At 41.9% G+C, this 27,868-nt stretch overlaps 2 protein-coding genes across 4 annotated transcripts in view; one reads left to right on the top strand and one right to left on the bottom strand.

Moving 5' to 3' along the window:
- Nucleotides 1-3,070: 3,070 nt before the first annotated feature.
- SLC9C2 (solute carrier family 9 member C2 (putative)) overlaps nt 3,071-27,868 on the bottom strand; it is an 85,914-nt gene continuing 61,116 nt past the window's right edge. For 2 of the 3 annotated variants that reach the window (XM_040451663.1, XM_040451665.1), the window contains 7 exons: nt 25,464-25,589; nt 20,347-20,445; nt 17,235-17,402; nt 14,979-15,110; nt 9,555-9,740; nt 8,012-8,096; nt 5,628-5,907 (listed from right to left, as the gene is read on the bottom strand). In XM_040451663.1, the coding sequence (XP_040307597.1) occupies nt 5,810-5,907; nt 8,012-8,096; nt 9,555-9,740; nt 14,979-15,110; nt 17,235-17,402; nt 20,347-20,445; nt 25,464-25,589 (894 nt within the window). In that variant the 3' untranslated portion in view covers nt 5,628-5,809. Of the gene's footprint in view, nt 3,666-5,627; nt 5,908-8,011; nt 8,097-9,554; nt 9,741-14,978; nt 15,111-17,234; nt 17,403-20,346; nt 20,446-25,463; nt 25,590-27,868 lie in introns of those variants that run through there. The other variant, XM_040451664.1, reaches the window with a different exon arrangement.
- Nucleotides 16,041-16,589, top strand: LOC121015201 (60S ribosomal protein L23a-like; the record flags this gene model as incomplete). Its single annotated transcript, XM_040451991.1, is given in 1 exon segment — nt 16,041-16,589. A coding segment is annotated over 1 exon segment (534 nt), but the record flags the coding sequence as incomplete, so codon positions are not given.

Below are 27,868 nucleotides of genomic sequence, written 5' to 3'. Positions count from 1 at the left end.
CCCCCGCTGTAAAGAGCTCTCCTAACATATTACTTTAATTGGATTTACAAGGCTTAAGAATGTGAATCTTGAGGAGAGTAGTACACCTGTGCGTTTCTGGAAAGAATACTAACTACTGTGAACTCATGGTCTCTCACACTTTTGTTAGGCTGTGCTGATAAGTCCTGGGTTTAGAAAGAAGTGTCCTATACCTAGTATAGTCCCTTGCATGTAGCCCTCCATATTTTTTTATTGAGTAGAATAATGTAAAACATGATGCCTGGTGCCATATGGTAGACGAGTCATTAAGTCTTTAGTTTCCTTGAATTCTCCACATGTAAAATTTGAGTGACACCAAGAAGGTTGGGAAGGTAGTGAAAATTTCAAGTTACCCAATATCCTGAGGAGCCCTGGTCTGAAAGACCCAAGAGGAATGTGTCTTGCTCTTACCTCTTCGAGTCACAATATACTTTGCCCTTAAAGAACCAATACCTGGACCTCTTATAGGATATCTCCTAACTAGTCCTTGGATCTTCCGTCTCCTGTCACCTTTCCAACTATTCAGTTCTTGCTGCTCTCTTTTCTTCCCTTGGCTATTTGATGCCTCTTGTCCTTGTCTCTTAGAGTCTGGCTTCAACTTTCTTTCATGGTGACAATCCAGCATCTAAATCTCCAACGTTAATTTTTCAGTTATTCAACACTTGAGTGTTGATCTTTATTGACGGATGGAACGTGTGCCATTGGATTTGCAAATTCAAAATCAAATTCATCAACTTCCCCCAATAAATGTATTGCACCCCTCATCACTCAGGCACCCAAACCCTGGTGTTTTTTTGGCCATCTCTACTCTGTCCACATATATGATGTCAATACAAAGACACTGAAAAGGTTCAAAGAAAAGGCAGCCAGGTATCCCCAAATGGATGTCTGGCTCTGTCACCATGAAGCCATGAGACTTTGTGAAAAGATTCTTTTCCAGATGTAAAATGTGACATAATACGCATTCCCAGGGTTGAAGTGATCCTAAGTACGTCTTCAGTGCCCTAGTGGGCATGGAGAATAGAGTTCCCATCAAGAGTTGCTGCTCTCAATTTTCATGGAAGAACAGAATAAACTGCATTATGTGTTCAAGATTTATTAATTGAAAGTGAATTCACATATGACAATTGTGATTATGAGAGAAGCATGAGAAGTCCATGGGACTGCCTTCGCAGTCTTCTAAGATTCTCACAGTGGTAAATCTGTGGCCCCCTGTGTGGTCTTGCCACAAGTCTGATCTCGCCTCTAACCTCCACCCTAAGTGTAGGGATCTGCGCTGAGATACTCAGCAAAGGGGCAGGGAGCCAGAGTGGCTGTGTAGTAGTTTACTCCCATTTGGCTCCACCCCTTTGGGGCAATGCGAATTGAGGAAATACAACTTTAATTTTTTTTTTCTTTTTATTTTTGAGAGACACAGAGACAGAGCATGAATGGGGGAGGAGCAGAGAGAGAGGGAGACACAGAATCCGAAACAGGCTCCAGGCTCTGAGCTGTCAGCACAGAGCCCAATGCGGGGCTCGAACCCACAAACTGAGATCATGACCTGAGCTGAAGTTGAACGCTTAACCGAGCCATCCGGGCACCCCTGACAGCTTTAATTTTAGCTTAAAGGGTGTATTAACTGGCCAAAAGGTCATTACCACTTTTCTTGGCAGTAACTGGTTCAGAAATGGGCACGTGATTCAATTCTTGAGAATGAGCCACAAACAGATCATTGGAGTTTCTAGAAGAATTCTATCCTGACAGCATTGGAGACCTTTTTTCTTCCTTTTGGTCTCACACAAAACATGATTGTTGCTAGCAGCCATCTGACTACCTGTGCACGGGGAACCACAGAATGAGGCTGGTCAACAGCAAAGTGGAGAGAAAAAATCTGATCATCTTCGCTGAGTCCATCAACCATGAACCCATCTTACCTCTTGACTGACAACTACATAAAATAATACATGTCCTTAGGACATAAGCCTTTTGGAGTTGGGTTTAGGCCAAACGCATCCTGATGTATGTGGGAGGAAGTATCTCCTAGTTCCATCAGATATGCTAATGAGCCTCTAAGCAAGACTGTAGAGCAGACTAAAGTATCTCAAGTTTCAAATGCACTAAATCCCACAGGAGTGTGAAAATGCAGAGCCCAGGGGCCTACCCCCAGGGACTGACTCTGCAGGTGGCCAGCTGGTGTTCATTTGTAACAAGCCATGTGACTGGCGCAGAGCACAGCAGGTACTGCCCTTAACCCAGTATCCACTTACCCCATACTTTTCACTAAAACCGCCCAGATCATTATTAAGGGTGGCAGAGTGAGATGCCAGCCAAAAAATCAAGGTGAGAGGTTTAGGCACATGACCGTGCTGGCCTGGGATGAGGTCCATTCCTGACTCAAAGGCAAAACCTCGTAAAGAGAAAGCTCCTTGCCCTCCTGGAAAGCAAATAGGATGCCTGGAGGTACAGATGTCACTTTGCCACCCTGGGGATAAGGCACAGGCCGAGGATGAGGAGGCTGCAGCCTAGTCCGTCATAACTTACTTCCTCAACCAGCTGCACCCATCCCTTTCTGCCTATTTCTAGATGTTTTGTTACTATAAGAAAAATGAAGCCTTTAATTAGACTAAGTCACAGGGATGGAAGGTATAGTACAGGGAATATCGTCCATGGCGTTAGAGTAGCATCGTGTGGTGACAGATGGTAGCTATGCTTGTGGTGAGCACGGCGTGACGTCTACACTTGTCCATGTTGTGCACCTGAAACTAATGTAACCATAGTGCATCAACTATAATCAAAAAGAGAAAAAATGAAGCCTCTGTGGTTCAGTCACGGTGGCCGGGTTCCTACGTGTGCAGCCACATCCAGTATTTGCTGACACTCAGGGGATCCACAGTCCACGCTGAAATACTGTCCTGTTATGGCAGGTGTCCAAAAGGTTCTAATAAATAGGCCTGACTTTTTGTCTTACGTTTTCTTCTTACTCTTACCTCTCTTAGGGTTTTCCCTAGAGTAGAGCATCAAATATCCTTTCGAAATCTTGTTGAAATGAAAAGGCATAATGGATTCTAAATAATAAACAATCAGACCATAACATTCAACTTTATTTGACTTTTAAAAAGAAACTGAAAAGTGATATCAAACAGTATTATGCAATGCAAGACTATTAACCTCTCCTAAACTTTGCTTTCAGCAACTAAGGTTAGAGAACATAGTTCCATTTTTCAACATGTACTAAATTGGGGAGGGAGGGAATAACTTTTCAATGGAAAATGTTAGGGGGTCATTAACAACAAATCAAATTATATAAGTTGTATGCTTCAGTCAGTAATATATTAAGTGTACAATGCTTCTGATTACTTGAATTCTCATAAATTGCTCTATTTGGTTTCATTTGGTAGGCCATGAATTATATTATCATCCTGAAGAATTTTGAACATCTCAAGTATAATGCAACTGCTTAAAGTTAGAGCTTTTCCAGCAGCTCAATTGCTTGTGAAATAAATACAGCAGTATTTATTAGCCATTTCAGCAACTTCTGAGTAACCTCCTTGCCAGGTAATCCTTCAGCACGTGAGCCAGGATATTAGCTCAGTCTTTTTTACCTGACTCCACATATCACCTTAGCACCATTAGTATTCCTTTTTAAAATAGGGTCCAGTTTCCAACTATAAAGGAAAGTCAAAAGCAAAATATTAGACTATGAGCATTTCAGGAAAAAACATGAACTATCAAAATGCAATCAGAAAACTTAACTGAAAATTCACATTTTATTATCTGGAATGTTTCCTCTAAAAGATCTTACATATTAAGGGCTTTGAGAGATCAGTTACGAGTAAATACATATGCATCTCTGTGCTATCAAGCATCATCTTGGAAAGAGATACTACATTAATTCACTAAGAGTAGTCAAACAAAGGTGCACTTCAGGAAAAGAGAAATGTCAGGAGAGTTGAATTCCGGGTAACTCTGTGACTGATTCCCAGGTAACCAGAAACTTTGTCCCTAAATCACAAGGAGAAACTTTTTAAAATAATGGGGCCTGGAAAAGAACAGTGAAAATGAGGAGTCAATGAAGCCAATTACTTGACCCCCCATTAGGTTTCCCATTTGTGAAACAGGGTCCTTTCCCATTTGTAAAAGAGGGTCCTTTCCCATTTAGGAAGGCTGCCTAAAAAGAACTAAGTTGCTCTCTTTAAAGGAACCATTAATCACACATTCGGTCAATGCAACTCTCCTTCCCCCAACAAACACTCTGCACACCACTCTGACGGTCATAAATGACAGTGCAGGCCCCGAACTTCTGTTAAAAGGGTCTTAGGAGGACTCCTTGGTTGGAGATGTGGTGGCCCAAGGGTCTTCTCTTGAAGCCGCGCTTACACAGCATACCATTTTCCCTCGGAAAACGTTTTTACGTGGAGTGACTTCGCAGCTGGGAGACAGAGGGTGCTGGAGGCTGCTGAAGCCCATCCTTGGCCCCATTCACTGCTCCCTGGCCCACCTCTGCATTCACCTAGTGCCCCATCACCCTGTCAGAACAACATTCTCCTCTACTGTGCAGGGGGCTTGGGCCCAAACGACCTCTGTTAGGGGCCCTGACTGAGACTCCTTGAGTAACTAGGCCTACAGACAGGTCCCCCACTCCCCAGACTTCCCTCCACTCTGTCCTGGCCTGATGTGACCAGCCTTCCCCCCTCCTATTCCAGACATGGACTTCTCAAAATTTTCCAAATTAGCCCTGAGTGCTGAGGAGAGTAGGAAAAGATGTCAGGGCAAAACCTAAGTGACTCTCCATAATAAAATGGCCTGAAGTCTTCTATTTTATCTTAAAAATTCATGCAAATTTGTCATCCTACTCCATGTGTGTTTTAATATAAAACATTTTAAAGAATCTAATGGTTAAATGAGTTTCCTCTGTTTAAAAGAGCACCAAGTAAAACTCATACTCTAGGAAGATGCCCTGGATGAGCCTGTGGCTGCACATCCCCCGGGCACAGCACCCACATCCTCAGGGAATACACACTCCACACGGAGAGGCACAGGCCTGTGGATGCTAACATCTAGTTTGTGCGCATGGCATGACCCTCCCCCTCCCTAACCCATAGATCCCTACTACTGAGCTACTGGGAAGGAGGTGCACAGGGGGAAACTGAGCCAGAGCGTGGGGGCAGCCTGGGGGAAATCACATCTTCCAGAAACATTCTATCATTTTCATCTTTAAATAATTCAGGTGAGGGACGCCTGGGTGGCTCAGTCGGTGAAGTGCCCGTCTTTGGCTCAGGTCATGGTCTCACAGTTTGTGTGTTCGAACCCTGTGCTGACAGCTCGGAGCCTGGAGCCTGCTTCGGTTTCTGTGTCTCCTTCACTCTCTGTCCCTCCCCCGCTTGCACGCTCTCTCTCTCTCTCTCTCTCTCTCTCTCTCTCAAAAATGAATAAACACTCAGGGGCGCCTGGGTGGCTCAGTCGACTTTGGCTCAGGTCGTGATCTCGCGGTTCATGGGTTTGAGCCCCACATCCAGCTCTGGGCTGACAGCTCAGAGCCTGGATCCTGCTTCGGATTCTGTGTCTCCCTCTCTCTCTGCCCCTCCCCTGCTCACGTTCTGTTTCTCCCTCTCTCTCTCAAAAATAAATAAATATAAAAATTTTAAAAAATTTTAAAAATGAATAAACATTCAAAAAATATTTTTAATAATCCAGGTGAGTTTTATCCCAATTTTTCTAAATTAATGAGCTGCCACTATGAATCTCTTTTCTTACCACCTACATTTTGCTACTTGGCTTCACAACTGATTCCAGCTATGTGGCTTAATATTCACAGTAAGACAAAATCTAATCCATGTGTCAAGTTTCTTACCTCCTTTTTTCTCTTCCAATTATATTCTCTGTGGGTCGTTCGAAGACCAGTGTTGACTGAACCAATCCAAATACATGCATCAGACAGAAAAACTAAATTAGGAATTTAAGAGTAAAGGTAGCAGAAGAATATTCTGAAATGTCAATTTGCTTTCTCTCAGTAGGTCTCCCTTCCCCCCCTTTCATATGAGCTCTTTACTTTCTTCCCTTTCTTCCCTCAAGGGCGTTTGCTCTTAGGGTCCCCAGAACCTAATGGAAGGGCCAAATGAGAACAGGGAGGTCACATAAAAGAGGCAGGCCATACCTAAAACAAGAGGGTGAGATGTGGACTGTGGCAAACTGCACATTATCTGCTTCCCCCACAACCAGCTCTGAATGTTGCTACATACAGGAACGAGGCCCAAGTGTTAGCAGACTTTCTGAGTTTTTCAAAACAAGCTCAAAATCTGGATTTTTTTAATGTGAAATTTGTCGATGTTCATCTTTTGCAACTTATTCTAAATTTTTTAAAATTTTTTTTAACTTTCATTTTTGAGAGTGAGAGAGACAGAGTGTGAGGGGGGCAGGGGCAGAGAGAGTGGGAGACACAGAACCAGAAGCAGGCTCCAGGCTCCAAGCTGTCAGCACAGAGCCCGACGAGGGGCTCAAACTCATGGACCACGAGATCATGACCCGAGCTGAAGTCAGATGCCCAACCGACGTAGCTACCCAGGCACCCCTGCAACTTATTTTAAATTTTTAAAAGAAAACATATATGTGGGCCCAATCCAGTGCACTGACCTACCATTTATGATTCTCGTTCCAAATTCATCGGGAAATACAGCATGATATATTACCCTCGGTCTAAAAGTGATTGCAGAGAGCCCGAGGAAAGAGAGAGGCCTACAGGCCCAGGAACAGAGGAGGACATGTACCCTGCTTCTGGCAGTGCTAAAATCTCGGACTCAAAAGCCCTCGGGGTGCCCCAAGGGGGCTGACGCTAGGCCCTGAGCTCCAAACCCTAGACCCCAGTGCCCCAAGAGTGCTGTGAAAGGCAAACTGAAGACACTGTGAGGGCTAGGGGTAACGACTGTCTCAGTGTTAAGCCAGCTTGGACAGGAGAGCTGGGAACACAGAGAACTCCCCCAAATCAAGTGCTGCACGTGACCCAGAACAGGGCCTACAAAGTAAGCTACAAGAATGCCTGAGGTTGAATTTGCTGCTAGGGCAGAAGTGGAATCACTTATTGAATGTCTGTCTCTCCTCCTCACAAGGGCAGACACCTGGTTTGGCTTGCTCACCGCCTAGCGCTTGGCACAGTGCCCAGCACACGATGGGGCTGCGTCTTACAAGAATCGTGCAGATGAGAAATGAGGTATAAAATATTAATAAAATGCACTTTCTGCACGCAGTTTGAAATCATGTAAGCCCCTCCCCCCGAAGTAACAATTCGTGAAGAACTGCATAACCTCTAAGCTAGCAGATCATGCGGGTCAGAAACACCAGGATGGTGCCAATTAGAGATGCATATTAAGGCTGCCTGGTTCCGAGCTCGGGCAGTTGGGGAAATGAAAACACTGGGCTTGGCAAGGCAGGGGTGCGGAGCACTACGTGAAAGATTTCAGCGCATTTTCTCTAGAGCAAGGCCTTGCTACCTCATCTGCTCAGTAATATTGCTTAGCACCGTGATACATGCAGCGGGGCACTGATACACGTTTAGCAATTGTAATTAGGTCGTAACTGTGGAAGCACACCTCAAGCAAGAGAGCTGAGTTGTGGCTGCGACTGGTTTGGAGTAGTCAAAGAGCCTGGTTCAGGTTCCATATTCCCCTTGATTGTTGGGAACACACCAGCTCTCCACCCCTGGACGCACTGTGAGAAAGTCTACGCCCGCCCCATTCCTGCTTTACCCCCAGCAGCACGGTGCGTCTCCAGCCCGCCAGGACAGGAACAGAGTACCACACAGAAGCTGCTCTACACCAGCTGTGAAGGAAGGGACGGGAGAGAGAAAGGCTACCTCAGCGTCTGGAGGACTCAGGTGGCCTCCCAGAAGTAACATGGAGGCCAGGGTGGGCCCAAGGATGGAGACTGGTGATAAACCCACACAATACCCTCAGATCATTTTCTTAGAATTAGATGAATGTTTCATGGTTTTCCTATCACGGAAAGGGCTACTCCTTACCCATGACTTTGGAGTCATTGGTATTTTTGGCAGGCTTGGATGCTTGGATAACCAGCAGCTTGCTTAAATCTGAAGTTCCCTGAATCTAAAGAAGAAAAGAAGTTAGTCAAAAGAGCAGACTTTGATCTCTAAGCTGGCTGCTTCCTAACCTTTTCAAAGAATACAAGAAATAAGCCAAAACTCAGAACTGGGCTTCAACCCTAAGCTCTCTATCTTTTTCATTTCAAATCCCCTCTAACATGGTTTCATGAAGTCTTGGCCCAGAAAATTACCTTTTGCACATTTACAATTATCAGGAAGGAACTTTCCACACCTTACTTGTAACCAGAATGGAAATTCTGTTTGGGAAAACAGGGAAACCCCCAACATACACTCAATTGCTTTTATCCCTACATGGATGTCCAAGGGCTCAGGGCCCTGCCGTCCCAGACAGCAGGACTGTCTTCTTTTCTCAGAACTTTTGCCCTGTGTGTCCTCCAAAATTTGCTCTCCCAGAAGGCAAGTAGGGTGCAAGTAACAATTATAACTATCGTTTCTAGATACCAGGTCCCCTCTCCCTCGATCCTCACAAGAACCTCAGGAGATGGCCACAGCTGTTATCCTAACTTCACGAATAGGAAACTGAGGGTCAGAAGGCAGGTCACCTATGGCTCACACACTGGTGGGCACAAGGGCCAGGCTTTACACCCAAGTATGCCTGATCCCAAACAGCTCCTGCTGTTCCCTGCCTCACTCCCACTCCCCACTTCAAAGCTAAAGCGATTTTCATTTTCTATTAGAAAAGCAGTTAAATTACTGTCATCCTCGGAATTGCTGAGAGGTACAAAATAATAATGTTGTGAAAGGGACGAGTGCACTTTTTAGGAGGTTGACCGACTTTTCCGAGACATACATTTTTCATTTAGTTAACAACCTCTCATTTAATAAATGAACCGGCAGAAAGGGTCTCTCCTCAAGAGGAGAAAGGTCCTACCCGATTAAGGACAGGTCAGCTCTTCTCACTCCCTCTTCCTCCTCCCCACTCCTGTGCTCCACCTTCCTGCCACCCCATCCTATCATACCTTTGGTGTTCACACTCTTCTCCCTCACAGATCCATGGAATGGTGCTATCCAGGGCCCACTGTCAAGGTATGCTCACAGCCCCTCACGTGGCAACAAAGTGATGTGGCCCCTACTCAACTTTCTTCTTACTAACCAGTGCAGACCCCTTCAGAGCCACACTAGCATATGGTGTCGTTTCCTCGGTGTGAACTAAGGAAAAATGTCTCCTGTCCTTTGGGAGGTACAACCCTACTCCAGGGCAAATGGCTTGGCAAGCAGAGAGCAGGCAGATTCCAGCTCTCAGTTCCCCCTCGGGCACACTCTTGTGTAGGGCCCAACCCTCACAACTGTACATGGGAAGCCCTAAGCATGCTCTGACTGTTTTGTTAAGGACGGTAAGAACTACAGGTTAAATTTCTTTTTAGGGTGGTCAGTTGAGTTTTAAAGTCACTTATGGGGCACCATGGAAAGCAAATGACTCTTTAGAAATAACGGTCCTTACCTGCTCACAGGTTTTAGGCAAAATGCAAGGTGCAAGATATTGTACCTCTGTCTTAGTATCAATCACACTGCCATACACAATAATAACGAATTTCATAGTCATATTATCGATGACCATTTCATTATAGCTTGATAAAGTCTCCACATATGCCAGATTGAACGCCGCACACTTCTGAAACTCTAAGTTCTACAATAAAATGACATTTTTTCTATGAATCATACCAGATGACACATGGAATCAAGAAGAAAGCAAACTCACTGATTTACAGGCTTGTCAAAAGGCATATAGACCCTAAGACCAACAGAAATAATTTATTTAGAGTTCAGAATGGCCTCTGACAAGATTATAACCCAAGAGTTTTTACATCATTACTACTAGTGGCCCTGGATATGGATGCCAGCCTGATTTACAGGCTGGCATGACCTCTCACTCAGCCTCAGCAGGGTGGTCAGCTATGCTTTGTGGATTCAGTTTTACCAAGCAGTAAGCAAACACCCCACTTAACAAGTGAACAAACAATAGCAAAAAGCTAAAACAAAACAAGGCAATATACTGAGTCTGAGTCATACTTCAAAGCTCAGAATTGTAGTCCTCAGAGCTGGAAGGGGAGCTATTATGTATGGGTTGACTTGTGTCCCCCCAAAATTCGTATGTTAAAGTTCTGACCCCCGGTACATTAGAAGGTGACTTTGTTGGGGCACCTGGGTGGCTCAGTCACTTGAGCGTCCGACTTCAGCTCAGGTCATGATCTCACGGTTCGTGAGTTCAAGCCCTGCATCAGGCTGTGTGCTGACAGCTCGGAGCCTGGAGCCTGTTTTGGATTCTGTGTCTCCCTCTCTCTCTCTCTCTCTCTGTGCCCCTCCCTGGCTCTCACTGTCTCTCTCTCAAAAATAAATAAACATTAAAAATTTTTTTAAATAAATAAAGAATGTGACTTCATTTGGAAATAGGGTCATTGCAGATATAATTGTTTAAGTTCACATGAGGTCATACTGGAGTAGGATGAACAACTAATTCAATATGGCTGATGTCCTTAGGGAGATTTGGGAGCTCCTGGCTGGTTCAGTCCATAGAGCATTCAGCTTTTGATGTCAGGGTCTTGAGTTCAAATCCCACTCTGGGTATAAAGCTTACTTAAAAAAAAAAAAAAAGGCCGGGGGAGATTTGGACACAGGTACACATACAGGGGGACTCCATGTGGGATGAAAACCGCCATCCCCAAGTCAAAGAGGAGGCCTGGACCAGATTCTCCCTCCCTCATACCTCTTAGTAGGAATCAACCCTGCCAACGCCTCGATTTCAGATTTCTCCTCAAGTACTATGAGACAATACATTTCTGTTGTTTAAGCCCCCCAGGTTGTGGTACTTTGTGACAGCAGCCCCAGCAAACTAGTACACCTGCTTAGAGGTCAGTCCCATGGTAGGAATCCCCTGGACAGTGCCCTCACTCTGTGCACAGCTATGTGACCCTGCCCTCAGACCTTGGTCCCTAATGGGCAGACTGAACACTTAACTGCTGAGAGCAGCAGCTCACCTGGGGCATGAAAAGCATAAGAAAATTAGCAAATATCCAAAATTTTACAAAGAGAAAATCTTTAAAAAATAACCTTTTTTGTTTTTTTTAATGCTTGGGTTTTTTTTAAGTTTATTTATTTTGAGAGACAGAGTGTGAGCAGGGAAGGGGCAGAGAGAGAGTGGGAGAGAGAGAGAGAGAGAGAGAGAGAGAGAGAGAGAATCCCAAGCAGGTTTCACACTGTCAGTGCAGAGCCCAATGCGGAAGTTTGAAGCCACGAACCGTGAGATCATGATCTGATCCAAGATCAAGGGTTGGATGCTTAACTGCCTGAATCACCCAAGCTCCTTATTTTGGCTGTTAAATGCATGTAAATTTTGAGTTCTATGATTTAGAGGAGGGTTTGCAGCATAAGCTTATCAGTGTTTCTAAACCTCTTTATATAGGTTCTAAAAGTCTTAATTGGCTAGTTCTTTGATGGGAAAAGACCAGAAGGAGATAAGCCAAAGTGTTAGATAGAGATTCTCTGGGGGAGTAAAATCAGGCTAGAAGGTTATTACTATTTTCTTATGTTTTGTATCTGTATTTTCTAATTTAGATAATAAATATGCATGGCTTTCAAATTGTTTTCTTAAAAAATGAAAGGAGGGGCACCTGGGTAGCTCAGTCGGTTAAGGGTCCGACTTCAGCTCAGGTCATGATCTCACGGTCCATGATTTCAAGCTCTGCATTGGGCTCTGTGCTGACACCTCGGAGTCTGGATCCTGCTTCAGATTCTGTCTCCCTCTCTCTCTGCCCCTCCCCCGCTCATGCTCTGTTTCTCTCTCTCAAAAATAAATAAGCATTAAAAACAAATGAAAGGACATTCACCTTATTATTGAGTCAAATCTGACTCTGTACGCTTTCAACCTATTGGTCTTAATTCTCTCCTCTGGAGTTTCATACTAGACCCTAAACGTGTCCACCTTCTCATGAAGAGGCAAAGCAAAAGGAAAGGAGAAGAATCTAAATCTTTTTGCCCTTCCACTAAAATTTTTCTGAAAATTATTGCCACATAGTAAAGAAACATGACTTCCTTAGCATGACATGCTAATTTTTAAAGAATTTTTTAGAGTGGTTTTAGGTTCACAGCAAAACTGAGAGACAGGTATAAAGATTTCCCATATACTCCAGCCTCCACATGTGTATAATTTCCCCCACTATCAATATCCGGCACCAGAGTGGTACATTTATTACAACTGATGAACCTACACTGACACATCATAATCAGCCAAAGTCCAGAGTTTTACTTTAGGGTTCACTCTTGGTGTTGCAAATTTTATGCATAAATGTGTAATGACATGTATCCATTGTGATAGTATCATGCAGAGTGGTTTCACTGTCCTAACATCCTCTATTTATTCCTCCTGCCCCAACTCCTAGCAACCACTGATCTTTTTATTGTGTCCATAGTTTTGCCTTTTCCAGAATGTCCTACAATTGGAATCATACAGTGTGTAACCTTTTCTGGTGGCCTCTTTCACTTGGTAATATGCATCTAGGTTTTTTTTCCATGGCTTTTCACAGCTTGACAGTTCATTTCCTTTTAAAAATGTTTTAAAAATCTTTTAATGTTTATTTTATATCTTGAGAGAGACAGACAGACAGACAGAGAGACAGACAGACAGAGAGAGACAGAGTACAAGCAGGGGAGGCGCAGAGATAGAGGGAGTCACAGAATCCGAAGCAGGCTCCAGGCTCTGAGCTGTCAGCACACAGCCTGACACGGGGCTTGAACCCACGAACCGTGAGATTATGACCTGAGCTGAAGTTGGACACTCAACCAACTGAGCCACCCAGGCACCCCAAGTTCATTTCTTTTTAGCACTGAATAATATTCCATTGTCTGGATGTGCCACAGAGGAATGAATTTATCCATTCATCTACTAAAGGACATTTTTGTTGGTTGTTTCCAAGTTTTGGCAATTACGAATAAAATTGCTATAAATATATGTGTTCAGATTTCTGTGTGAACATAAGTTTTCAACTTCTTTGGGTAAATATCAAGGATACTGATTACTGGATCATATGGTAAGAGTATGTTCAGTTTTATAAGAAACCTCCAGACTGTCTTCCAAAGTAGCTGTACCATTTTGCATTCCTACCAGCAATGAATGAGAGTTCCTGTTGCCCTATATCCCCACCAGCATTTGGGGCTCTCAATGTTCCAAATGTCGGCCATTCTAATAGGTGCATAATGGAATCACAATGTTGCATTTTTCTGAGGATATATGATGTAGATAGAACGTGTTTATTTACCATCTGTATATCTTCTTTGGTGAGGGGTCTGTTAAGATCTTTGGCCCATTTTTTAATTGGGTTGTTTGTTTTCCTATTGTTGAGTTTTAAAAGTTATTTGTATATTTTAGGTAACAGTCCTGTATCAGATGTGTCTTTTGCAAATATATATTTTCTCCCACTCCGTGACTTGTCTTCTCATTCTTTTCAGACGTGCGAATCTTTTAACCCAACATTCATATCCAGTCTCATTTTACTGAGATGCAACAAACATTGTTGAACTCTGGTCTGTCACTTTCCCAGTTCCTAACTTATAATAGGGGCTCAAATAATTATTAAATAGGATATAAATATGGATTGTAAATTATGCCAATGCTATTACTTGTTGGAGAAAAAGTTCCTAAAAGAGGCTCGGTCACCCCAATAAAGATTTTAAAAAGACAGTAGATTCATATTAACATAGGTAGAGGAGACTATAAGAAACACCACCCCAGAGATGCCTTGGTAGCTCAGTCGGTTAAGCATCCAGCTTCGGCTTGGGTCATGATCTCACAGTTCGTGGGTTCGAGCCAGCACGTTGAGCTCTGTGCTGACAGCTCGGAGCCTGGAACCTGCTTCGGATTCTGTTGAGAAGAAAAGCTAATAAAAACAAGATAAAAGGGGCCAGCCAGATGTCTGAAGCTGGATACTCCCCTGCATACTTTTGGCTTCTGCAATCTTGTTTGCCTCCTGTGTCCATGAACTGCGCAGATAGCACCACTGATAAGTGCCCCCTCCCCTTTGTCTTTTGTCTCTCAACCTGCTACCATCCCAGCCATAATAACAGGCTGATGCCAAGGTTCAGGGCTCAGCCTTTGGAGGTGACTCTGCTGGGCCGGGACCAGTGCGCAGTAAATAGTCTTTTCCTGATTCCCCAAGTGTGCGTGGCTTGTCTCTTCCTGGGCACCAAGTATTTGCTGTCACACTGTGTCTCCCTCTCTCTCTGCCCCTGTTTGTGCTCTATCTCTCAAAATAAATAAACACTAAAAAAATTTTTTTTTAAAAGAAAGAAACACTACGCCAAACAGTCCTCACTCAGATCATTCAAAAAGCTGCATAGAACAAGCACCCAGTCCAAAGAGGAAACTCAATTAGCATCTACCTGGGTCTGAGTAGATTGGCTCATAATGCTGGGGATTTCGAGCTTGAAAGCAGAAGTCATTATGTTTTTGTATATTAGTGAAAAGGAACCATTATTTCCTCCAGAAAACTGCTATTCCTCTTGTATTCCCTATTGACAGAGTTTAGAGCAGTGTTCTCATCCCTGGATGCACATTCGAAACACCCGGGGGCTTTTTTAAAAATGCCAAAGCTCGAAAGCACACACAAAATATAAGTTCCTAGTTCTTGGGAATCTGCCTATTTCATATTTGCTGAATCTGTTTTTTTAAGGCATGACTGCAGGTAGCCTGGAAAATCAGCTGTGACAAGAGAACTGAAGATCTGCAGGAAGTCAGAACAAGTGTGGTTAAAATTCTAGAATCTCATTTTAGAATATCAATACAACCTTCCTTTCTGTCTCTGTCTCAAAAATTTGATATGCATTTCGTAAAAAGTAAATAAAAGTCCATTCATATTTTAATCCTATAACTTACCTCATCAATGAGACTTGATTCAAAATACTGATAGGCAATACTGAGTGCAAGCTTTAGCCATATTTTATATTCCAAGGATGGCCAGAAGACATCAAAGCCTTCATACAAATCCTCCAGGGAGATAAAGCAGGCCTGAAACCACAAGATATCAAGCAGCAAGCTTGATTCACAACTAAATTATAAGGCCATCAGAAGACAAGGTGCCTATAGATTTAATCTTCACGTGACCCCTTACAAAAACCATCAACTCTAGTAAAATTATGATACTCTGCCATTTAAAAGCATTGTACTGTGGGGAAATTGTTTGCTATATGTAAGATGATAAAATTTACAGTTCAATTAAAGCATACACTTAGTGATAAGCCAGGAAAATATATACCAGTCAATAGCTATGGTAAAGGATACGGCTCATGAGCCCAAGATTCAGGAAGTAAGCCACATAAACTTATCTATTTTACTGCCACAGTAGGTGAAGTGGGCTCAAAAGAGGACTCCTGCTGCCTCAATTTTGACCTCAGACTTCTAGTTGGGTTTTTCTTTCCAGCTTGTCTCTTGGCTCAGGCTGAAGGCCTTGGGGACAAAGCATCCTTAGTTGGGAATGAAACTACCCCCTCAAACAATAGGAACTGCTCTGAGCCAGCAAGACCCCACCTGTGATTAACTCTAAGACAGTGATGGATTTGACCTTCACTGTCCACCTGCTCACACCCATCCACCTTTGCCCCACATTTTCCTTATATAAACCCAGAAGTATTTCAGCACATTGGAGATCATCTTTGAGCTGCTAATCCACTATCTTCCTGGTGTTGGCCTCACTGAAATAAATTTTTTTCTTGTTTCACCATCCCTCATGTCTCTCTGCCTTTGGATTTTGTCAGCAGTGGGTGGTGGAACCTGACTTGGGGCCCCACTCTGGGTGCTCTTGTACCCCTGCATGTTGGCTATAGACTGATTCACAGGATTTGTTTCCAGAGGCCAACTGCTTACCTGAATATGGAAGACTGCTCTTTAAGAATTCAAGCTACATGGACTTCAGTGACTTCACTTCAACCTTGTGACTAAATTCATGCCTCCTGTCCTCTTCCAGAAACTAAATGGTATGAAACTGATAAAGCAACATTCCCTTCTGTCCCACACACCCCTAAGACTCTGGACCCTGCCCCTCCCAAAGCTGAAGCTAAAGCAAAGGCTCTGAAGGCCAAGAAAGCAGTGCTGAAAGGCGTCCACAGTCATAAAAAAAAGATCTGCACGTCACCTACATTCCGACGGCCCAAGACACTGCATCTCTGAAGGCAGCCCAAATATCCTTGAAAGAGCGCCCCCAGAAGAAACAAGCTTGACCACTATGCCATCATCAAGTTCCCCCTGACTACCAAGTCAGCCATGAAGAAAATAGAAGACAACAACACTCTTGTGTTCATTGTGGATGTCAAGGCCAACAAGCACCAGATCAAACAGGCCATGAAGAAGCTCTATGACATTGATGTGGCCAAGGTCAACACTCTGATCAGGCCCGATGGAGAAAAGAAAGCATATGTTCAACTGGCTCCTGAGTATGATGCTTTGGATGTTGCCAACAAAATTGGGATCATCTAAACTGAGTCTGGCTGGCTAAATCTAGATCTAAATTTTTTCATCATAAAAAAAATAATAATAGTACATAAATAACAATAAAAAAAAACAATTAGGGGCACCTGGGTGGCTCAGTTAGTTAAGCAGCCAACTTTGGCTCAGGTCATGATCTCACGATTTGTGAGTTCAAGCCCCACATCGGGCTCTGTGCTGACAGCTCAGAACCTGGAGCCTGCTTTGGATTCTGTGTCTCCCTCTCTCTCTGCCCCTCCCCCGCTTGTGCTCTGTCTCTCTCTGAAAAATAAATAAACATTAAAAAATTAAAAAAAAAAAACAAGTATTCTTTAAAAATACTACTTTCATAATGGTGGCCATTTATTGAGTGTCTATACATGCCATGCACTTAGACATTTTCCTAATCTTCGTAATGTCAAAGCTAGACATTCTCTCTTTTAATAAACAAGGATACTAAGACACAAAGAGATTAAAATATCTCACTCCAGGTCCCACAGCCAGGATGTGAGACACTAAATCTTTTCTCAGCTAGTCTACACTGCTTCACAATAGCTGGGTAGGTGGCTGCATAAGATAACGGAGCCCAAAGGAAGAAAAGATTCTGGTATTCCTTATTTACTTCAGGAAGAATTAACTAATAGCCCACAATAGACAGAACCAGTTTCTTACCTGTAAAATAGTTTCACAAATGGCAGTATATTCAATTTCACGCTTAAGCAGACAGCTCAGCTCTCCAATGACGTCCCCACTGGTACAGTATTCTGTAAACATGGTTTTGAACTCTCTATCAGACCTTAGGCTACTGTCTATTCCAAAGGTAGGAGGTGAGCTATGCAACTGCAAAGGGAAATACAAAATTAGAAACCCTTCACCAAACCAAGCCACAGGAGCTCCCACTGTTTCTTTCAATTATTAACAATGGAAGGAAAAGATTCTTTTTCTAAAATTAATTAATTAATTAAGTTTTTAATTTACACCCAGGTTAGTTAGCATATAGAGCAACAATGATTTCAGGAGTAGATTCCTTAATGCCCCTTACCCATTTAGCCCATCCCCCCTCCCACCACCCCTCCAGGAAGGAAAAGATTCTTTACTACACTTTCAGGTGTGAAAAAGGAATTAAGGTACCCCCCCCCAAAAAATCACAATTTTCTTTCACATTTCAATTCTCCAAAGGAAGGATCGTTTCTAATCTTAATCTTCACAGATGACCCTATTTACAACTTTTAACTGACTGTTTACAACTTTCTACTGACTTACACCTTCCTTCTATAAAAATCCCACCAAAAGTAGTGATTGCTGTCTGCAACTAACTCAACCAGCCATTTCGAGTCTATTAGAAATTCTTATTATAATGAGCTAGTGCCTCTGGTGGAAGAAGACTAAATCAGACAGCAAGAATTAACATGCCTCCAAATCAAGCCATGATTTCAGCACAACCTAGTCGCCCTTTAAAATGGTTAGTAATTTCCATGGGACATCAACAGAACAAGTTTTTAGGGAGAATACAGACAGGGTGACTGAGTCACTTTAGGAAAAGAACGGATAGGCATGGGTGGGGGAAATAAAAAAGCTGTCAGATTTCAGGAGGAAGCTGCAGGAACCAACCAGAAAGATTACAGAATTTTCCAGAAAGTTGAGCTGTGCACATCAAAGAGGAAGGCTATTTTTCAGGACACAGGAAACAGGGAATGGAGGGTCACTGAAGAAATTGCTAGGAAAATGCCCCCTCCGCCAGTGATCACCATTCAAACTTTTAGAGGCATTCATGCTTCCAAAGGACTTTGACATTTTTCTAATTTAATTTTGAATGCAATTCAAAGGCTCTTTGAGCAGTGAACCCTATCTCGGCTTTTTACCAACCAAGAAAAGAAGATAACATCTATAGGCAGAATTTAAAGATGTCCTTCCAAGATTCCTGTCTCTTTGTTATTCAAGCAAACATTGATCTAGGTAGTGCCTGGGAAGGGACTTTGCAGAAGGAATCAGCAGACTCTAAAGAGAAAATTCTGGATTATGCTGCTGGGTCAATGTAATCATACAAGCCCCAAAAGTAGAAAAGGAAGTAGAGTCAATCAGAGAGATGCAGCATCAAGAGAGGGATTGGCTGTACTTCAGCTCTAAGATGGTGGGGGGGGGGGGGGGGGCGCGGCGTGCAAAGATGGAAGGGAAGTGTGGGAGCTGGAGGTGGATTCCGGCTGATAGTCTGCAAAGAAGCAGGGACGTCTGTCCTCTAGCCATAAGGAACTGGATTCTACCAACAACCTCAATGAATCTGGAAATTGATTCTGCCCTCAGAGTTTCCAGAAGGGAACACTGCCCTACTGACCCTTTGATATTGGCCTTGTGAGATTCAAGCAGAGAAAGCAACTAAGCCCATAGGACTTCTGAACTATGAGATAATCTAAACTGCTAAATTTGTCCTGAGTTGCTATGGCATCGATTAAACACTAATAACATCTCCAGCCCAAATATCGTTGGACTTATACTTTAAGAAGACCTAACTAGCCCAGTCATTGCAGGAAAATTCCTCAAAGGAAAATGTACGTTGCAGCTTTTAAGTGTTTGATTCGACATACTTAATAAATACAGGTAGCAGTGTTCTTTTGTTATGACTCTAATAGGAACATGACACATCTACTGGAAGCAGAATAGAATAATGGCTAAGGACATTACTGAGGCCAACTCTATGGGTTCAAAGCCTTTCTCGACCTGTTACTATGTGCCATTGCAGGGGCAAGCGAATTAATTCTCTGTACATCAGCTTTTTTCTATGAAAAAAAAAAGGTTATTATAAGGATTAATTGTCATAGTATATTGCCATTTTGACCACCCTTTAAAAAATTACAACTAACTTCTTCATCTCTCAATCACCTCTAACATACTGTATATCTAACTGCTTATTTTGTTCATTATCCCATCTCCTTCTATGCCTGTACTAGAAAGTAAACTCTAAGAAGGCAGAGATTTTTGTCTGTTTTGTCAATTCTGTGCCTAGAATGAATAGTGCCACTGTGTGGTGGTAATGAGGTAAATATTTGTTGAATGAATGAATCAATGAATGAATGAAAAGTGCCAGACATTTAATAAGGGCTATATGTGTTAGTTAGTATTATAATATACTTATCATAACAGTTTATTTCCATGATCAATTTTGATATTTTTAAGGTCTGAAATACCCCTTCAAAAAATAGAGAGCCAGATATAGTATGTGTATTATACTAAGGGTTTGTCACTTGTCACCATCATTTAGGATCTAGGAATTATTTGGGCCATAAGCTGGGCTCACCCATGTATTCAGCTACCAGCATTCAGTTTCTAAAGAACTCTTGTCCCCCTCACTCTACTGACCTCTTTCTCTCTCTGGTCACCAAATGCCTCCTACTGGTCGGGTAAAAGTCATATTTTCAAACGTCATCCTATTTGACCTCAGTAAGGATCTGACATTGTGGTCCATCCCATCATTCTTGACTCTCATTTCCTTGAGATAACTAACCACTCCAAGTTGTTTATCAGAGCATCATGGAAAAGACTGCTTCCTCCCAGAATTGCCACAAGGAATAAGCAAAGACTATAAAAACATTTTGTTAAATGAGGAGCACCTTTCAGATGGTGGGTATTATCATTATCTCTCAGCTATAGTGTTCACTCTGAGCAGAAATGGTTTGGTTTAGAAATTATGTTAAAAATATGAAACTTTCCTGGTTCCTAAATTTCCCCTTATGTTAAAATCATATATATTTCAAAGCACATTTTTAGTAAACAATGAATAGTCCCTTACAATTGCCATTCCTGAAATAATTAAGTAGATTCCTTGTGGCATTTCACCTTCTTTACAAATGACATCTCCATAGTCGAAGTAGGCAAGTTTGGCTCTTTCCTGAAAGAAAAATAAAAAAGGAGTCAACACGAAAGTTTCATAGTTTACTTTTCTAAATAGAAATAAGATGTTAAAGCTGAAATGGGTTTCAAGTAGAAAAAAAAAAAAACTCCACAAATTGTATGCTTTGGTTTGTTAATGAATTATAATATGCTAACATGCCTCATCAATTTTATTTTAAAAGAAAGGAACAAGCAAGCAAATTGTAGACTTTGTGATTTGTACCGGGCACAGTGACTGATGGAAACACCCAACAAGTGCTCAGTTGAGTAGATGTTTACAATAAAGTGTAATACTTCTGATAAAGGAGAAAGAAACAGGATGCTCTGGCAAAGTCCAGAAAGGCCACAGGACCCAGTATTGGGTGTCCAGGGAAGACTTTAAAGGGGAAAGAACAGCCAAGCTGAGGCCTGAAGGAAGGGTAACAGATAGGCAGGATACAATGAGTTGAACCCCATTCAGGGCAGAGGATTCGGCATATGCAAAGACCCAGAAGCAAATAGAGTATCTACAGTTGGGGTAACTGTAGAAGATTTGGTATTCTGTGGCCACAGCAGGGTGGGGTGGAGACAGGCTTCACTAGGCATAGTGCCTAGGGTTCCCAACACATTAGGGACTCATGACAGTATTTTCATTTATTTTAAAATCAGAAGGGAATAAAAAAAACTTTTAGGTGGAAGAAATGCTTTAATACTAGAACATTTAATACCAATATATTCATCTTTATACTAACACAGTCATAAAGTATAATTTTTGTACTTTTATATGGGGGAAGAGGCCGACTAAGGCAAAAGTGCCAGGGCCCATGAAAAGTCATAACACAGCCCCAGTAGAGAAAGGACTGGAGAAGTGAGCCAAAGCCAGGTCTTGAAGGGTCTTGTAGGCACATTAAAGAGTTTGGGCTTTTCCCCAAAACCAGAAAGGAGCCATGGAAGGGTTTGTAACAGGGGAATTAGGGTGACAGATCTGCATTTTATAAAGATATATAGGAAACCTATCTCAAATTCATTCATAGTGGTTATCTCTAAATGTGGGGTAAGGAGTGATGAGTTTTCACTTTTTACTTCATGCACTTCATGGATAACTTCACGATTTTTTTAAAAAGGTCACATAAAACCAATTAGCCAGCTTATGTATTATTCAGACCCTTATTTTCTACCATTGACTTCTGGCTTCTCTTTATAGACTATTAGGTTTCTAATTAACCACACTGGCTGGAGAATGAAAGAAGGGAGGAGTAGTTAAAATTAACCATTGTAACTGTGATGGAAACCACACTTGAAATCACAGTCTACCATAAGGGGTGTTATTTTGTTTACCCTGTGGATTTTAGCTAGTTAGCCACACAATCCCTGGGCTGTGTACTCCCAATTCATCACAATTTTTACCCTGGTAAAATTGGATTGAAATGGCTATCAAGACCCAACATATTAAGGAAAGGGGCCACATAGAGTAACAGAAGTCTGTAAGGGGATAGAGAGGGTCCAACAGCCTTGCAGAGGCATGGTAAGTCAAGGATGGGAAGGAGGTTACGTTGTGGTGACAGAGTCACCTCAGGTGTCTATGAATCATTAATCTATAGAGTTAGCTTCTTCTCATTGGTTTTGGCATTCCTCCCCTGGGTGGTCAGTTAATTACACTTGTGAAAATTATTACCTACAAAGAACAAAATTCTAATTGTATCTTAAATTGGATTTTAACAAAACTAAGGAGAATGCAAATTATAAGAAACACTTTAGAGACACCTGCTTCCCAGTCCAAGTCCATCACCAACCTCCCACACGCATTTATTTGCAATCTATTTTTCAAACTACCCACTACAGCCCTTGGCCATCACATCAGGTTTCTTCCTCCTTATTGCAGCCACACTTGTGCTCCCCAAAGCAGAACATCAGATCCAAGCTAAGCCAGTTGGACTTCTTTCTCAAGAATTGGAACTGAGAGACAACGAGCCTGGGAATTGAGAACTGAGCCATGATATCCAAGTGCTAGAAGAAGGGTCCACAAATTCCCACCACTGATATTACTAAACTGGCCTGAATCCCACCCTGCCCATGGTTAGTTAGCTAACTATTTCTTAGTAGCTTCTATATACCACCACCTTGTCTTTTCAGTCAACTTCCCCTTTGCTTAAACTAATTCAAGTAAGCTATTGTTACTTTTTTTTAATTAAAAAAATTTTTTTTTAAATTTTTGAGAGGCAGAGAGCATGAGCAAGAGGGGCAGAGAGAGAGAGAGAGAGACACAGAGTCCAAAGCAGGCTCCAGGCTCTGAGCTGTCAGCACAGAGCCCAACACAGGGCTAGAAGTCGTAAGCCAAAAGATCATGACCTAAGCCAAAGCTGGACGCCCAACTGAATGAGCCATCCAGGTGCCCCTAGCTCTTGTTACTTTCAACCAAAGGAGTCTTAATTCAGTACATTTGAAATCAATTCAGAAGAAAAATTCAAAAATTTCTGATAGGAAGAAAACATTGGTATAGCAAGAAAGGAATCAGATATTCAAAGCTCAGTAGAACTTCATTATGATTGCTATCTTTCTAGAAAACAAGGAAAATGTCCTCATTGTGGACAAACAGATGCCTTACTACGTGCCTAGATCACAAAATATGGTACAACCAAATTTATGGTAAAACAAATGCCATTCTTTCTCACAGAGTCTTCCTGATTCTAAAAATCTAACAGAGGTTGTAACAGGTTGATGAAAAAGCTATAAATCTTATAATTTATACTATAGCCATTTAAAACTAGAACCACAAACTAGTGGTCTATGGGTCACATCCAATACAACGATGTTTTTTGTTTGGCCTGCGGGATATTTTTAAATTTTTAATGTGTGCCAAATTTTTAAAATTTGGAAATTTCACATAAAAATTCAGATCTAAAAAATCTGACCTCCACATTATTAAATCTAATAGTCAATTTCTAATCTTCTTCTTATTTGATCTCAGCCTCATTTGACATGGTTGCTTATTTTCCCCTTTATGAAATACTTTTTCACTTGGCTTCTGGAACACCACTCTCTTTTAGTTTTCCTCCCACATGATGGATTACTCCTCAATTCTTCCCCCCGCCCCCAGTTTTATTGAGATGTAATTGACATACAGCCCTGTTCCGGTTTAAGGAATACCACATAATGACTTGACATACATATATTATGAAACGATTACCACAAGTTTAGTTAACATCCATTACCTCATCTAGTTACAAAAACAATTTTTTCCTTGTGATGAGAACTTTTAGGATTTAATCTCTTAGCAACTTTCAAATATACCATGCAGCAATGCTAATACCTATGGTCATCATGTTGTATAGCACATTCCTAGTACTTGTTTATAACTTAGAAGTTTGTACCCTTTGACTATCTTCCTTCCATTTTCCCTCCCCCTATCCTCTGCCTCTGGTAACCACAAATCTCATCTCTTTCCTATCCGTTTTGCCAATTCCTCGTCATTTCCACTCTAAATGTTGGATAGCCCAGGACTCAATCCTTGGATGTCCATAATAATTCCTTAACTTATCTCATCAAGTCTCCATATATTAAATACTATCTCTATGCTGAAAACTCCAAAATACCTATCTCCCGTTTGGCCTGCCACCTGAATTCCAGTCATGTATCTTACCGTCTACTCAACATCTCCATTTGGATGTCTCAACACTTTCTCAAATTTAACTCATTCAGAATCAAACTCCTGTGCCCTCCATATAAATCTTCTCTTCTGCACTTAAGTCAACAGGAACTCCATTCCTGTTTTCAGACTAAAATCCCAGAAGTCATCCTCTCTAACATTCCTTCCATCAGCACCTATCAGCTCTACCTTCCAAAACACATCAAGAGTCTGACCACTCGTCACTTTCATTAATCCAAACCACCATCACTCTTGCTTCTGGCTTTCCCTTGACCCCTTACCAACCTATTCTCAACATAGCGGTAAGGTGGTCATTTTTTTTTAAGTTTATTTATTTGTTTTGAGAGAGAGAAAGAATACACACATGTGTACACACACATGCAAACCAGGGAGGGTCAGAGAGAGGGAGAGAGAGAGAATCCCAAGCAGGCTCCACACAGTCAGTGCATGAGGTCATGACCTGAGCCAAAATCAAGAGTCAGACACTTAACTGACTGAGCCACCCAGACATCCCCAAGGTGGTCATTTTGAAATATACCACATCTCTGTTCAAAACCTTCTCTTAAGTTTTCATTGAATTCAGAGTAAAAGCCAAACCCCTTACAATGGCCTGCAGAGTTGTGCAAACTCAGGCTCCATTACTTCTCCAACTTCACCTGGTCCTGCCATCACTGCTTCTGCCACAAGGGCTCTGGGGATGTTCCTTGAACACACTGAGCACACTCCGCACCAGGGCACTGCACTTGCCTGGAATGTTCTCCTCCCAGATATCTGCACGGCATGCAGATCCCACTTCAAATGTCACCTTGTTAGAGCAGCCTTCCCTGACCACCTCATATAAAATAGCTCCCCAACTATATTCTCTTTTCTCACTTTTTCTCCATAGCATTGATAGATCATCTAATAGACTATGTATTTGTGTGTTTATGTGTTTATTGTTTAGCTCTAGGCGTATAATATAAAGTCCAGGAAAGCAGGGACTTCATTTGCTTTATTCACTGGCATATCCCCAAACCTAGAACCGCCTCTGGCACAGGGAGAAGATTCAATAAATATTTCTTGTAAGAGTCTAAATTTCCATAACAGTTGACTTTAGACAGAGCATGAACTCTGGAATATACCACAGTTTTTGCTGTTCCCTATAATACTATACAGCTTCTTTTACTTTTATATTATCTACCTTGCCTGTATAGTAATTTAAACTTGAAACCCTTGCTCTAAAAAAAAGTAGAAAACTGGAAAACTGGGTTTTGCTGGGCCTCCATTTTGGCTTACGCTTCATCAGCCATCATAGGATTCTTGCCTTGGATATACTTTTTGTTAATCTTGCTTTAGGGAGTGGAAAGTAATTATCATCAAAAGTGACCCAGAATAGAAGACAGAATCTTTACCTTGAAGAACTCAATGAGAACATCTTTATTTTCCAGCCAAACAATATTATGAAGATATTTGTCAGGAGTTGGTGGCGGGATTGCCATTGGAAAGTCATTCAGTGCCTTTATTTTCCTAAGAAGTACCTGAAAACAGTCAAAATAATGGTGATCAGATCCTATAGCAGAAAAGAGATTTATGTAAAAATTAAGGAAATCTTTAAACACTATTGTTATGTAAATTTATTTTAATTTTGACTCATACTTTCTCTCACCCTATTTAAATTATCCTCTAACCTTTTTTGTCCCTATTCTTCCCTTAACTCATTGAATTTATGAATTGATATATATATATTTTTAATGTTTATTTTTTTAAAATTTTTTTAACGTTTATTTATTTTTGAGACAGAGAGGGACAGAGCATGAACGGGGGCGGGGCAGAGAGAGAGGGAGACACAGAATGGGAAGCAGGCTCCAGGCTCTGAGCCATCAGCCCAGAGCCTGATGCGGGGCTCGAACTCACATACCGCGAGATCGTGACCTGAGCCGAAGTCGGACGCTCAACCGACTGAGCCACCCAGGCGCCCCTATGAATTGATATATTAGCTCATATTGAATTTATTATCTTTATAATCCAGTTAACACTGTAGCCCACTGTGTTAATTTCAGATCATCTAAACTTCTCAGTTTGGGGCACCTGGATGGTTCAGGCGGGTGAGCATCCAACTCTTGATTTTGGCTCAGGTGATCCTACATGGTATTGAACCCCACGTCAGGCTCCACACTGAGTGTAGAGCCTGCTTGAGGTTTTCTCTCTCTCCCTCTGCCCTGCTTCTCCACTCACACACTCTCTCTCTCTAAAATAAAAAAATAAAATAAACTTCACAGTTGACTACTGTACAATTTAATGCCACATTTCCTCAAATCTTTCTTCTATGTATTATTTGCTTCCCTAAATTCTTCTAATTTTGAAAGACATTTTCAGTTTTATGGGCTCTCAGAAACCTTCTCTTGGCTTCCCACACCAGGTAAGAGATAATCACTTGATTGACTGGATGAATAAAGGATTAAATCAAAGAACGAGAAAGAGCCAGTGGACTTTGGGGTCATTGTTGTATTAAGTATCCAATCTCCCCAAGAGTCCATAACACATAGTAGGTATTCAACATGTATTTACTCAATTAAATTGAATTAGCTAGGTAATTCCTTATGACTAGCTCCTTATGACTTAGAAGATAATTATATCTCTTTGGCTGACACTTAGGCAATTAATAGGCATTCAATAAGTAATTGTTGAATGATTGATTTACCCATTACCTTTCTAAACAAACCTATAGAAAAAAATAGCCTCTCTCCTTATAAGGGCTATTATTTATTTATTTTAATTAATGAATATCAATAATTCAATTGAAACTTATATAATCTTCAACTGGTAAATGAAAAGAATAGAATACAAACCACAGCATGTGTAGAGGTATATACAACTTGAAGGATACTGTAAAGTAGCCCTTTTCTTCCCTCTGTCAGACACTAAGAAGAAATCATATAACCCATTTTGTCCTTTGCCATAATATTAGCCTAAAGAGATAGAGCCTCAGAGGGGAAAGCTGGCCTGTCCCACACCCATTTCTCTTTGGGAATCATGGAGAGGGGACTATGTCCAGGGAATGACCAGAAGCACAGTGCATGTGACCCTTGGCTGGGAGCTGCCAGTGACAAGGAAAAGCATATGATACCCAGAAGCAGCTTATCAGTGGTCAACACAGACAGAAGGTAGGACTAGAACTTCCATATTTCTGCTTTCTGTTAGGAAACTGATAGGTTCTTGCAGAGGATAGGAAGAACAATCATATTTGCACAAATACACAGTCTAGATGGTGGATGTGATAGAGTGATAGCATTAAATATTAAATATGTTTTTCTGTCATATGTTCCTATTTTTTTTTTTTTTTTGCAAATACATTTATCATTTTTCAAAAGTCCATTTATCAGCTAACCAATTATGGTGTCTTCCTGGGTCCTCCTCTCTCAGAACTGCACCCCCAGACTCCCACCAACACACACACGTGCGCGCGCACACACAAACACACACACACACACACACACACGCAAGCTGATCCTTTCCCTACCATGTTAACGTTATGTGACTCCCACCTCCCTTGTCACAGCTGCCTAGCCTGGGCAGTACACATTCCACCAGTGGATAGACAAGCAGAAAAATCTAATGAGTTTGTAGAGGGAGCCAAAAGAAGAGGCCGCAGAGGGCAACCCTCACAGGAAACGGAGAACCCGGAAAGCTTTCCAGGTCCACAGTCAGGTCCCTTCCTCAGGCATGGCCATATGGTCTGGCTACCATGGGTTTGGTTAGGCACTCTTATGTCTTTATAATAAACTCCCCAGCCCCATTTCTTGGCAAGGTCTAGCTC

This window comes from Herpailurus yagouaroundi, unplaced genomic scaffold (assembly GCF_014898765.1).
Source record: "Herpailurus yagouaroundi ecotype Mexico unplaced genomic scaffold, PumYag 205, whole genome shotgun sequence".
Lineage (NCBI taxonomy): Eukaryota > Metazoa > Chordata > Mammalia > Carnivora > Felidae > Herpailurus > Herpailurus yagouaroundi.
The sequence above is the reverse complement of the archived record's forward strand: the minus strand, read 5'-3'. Positions and strand labels throughout refer to the sequence as shown.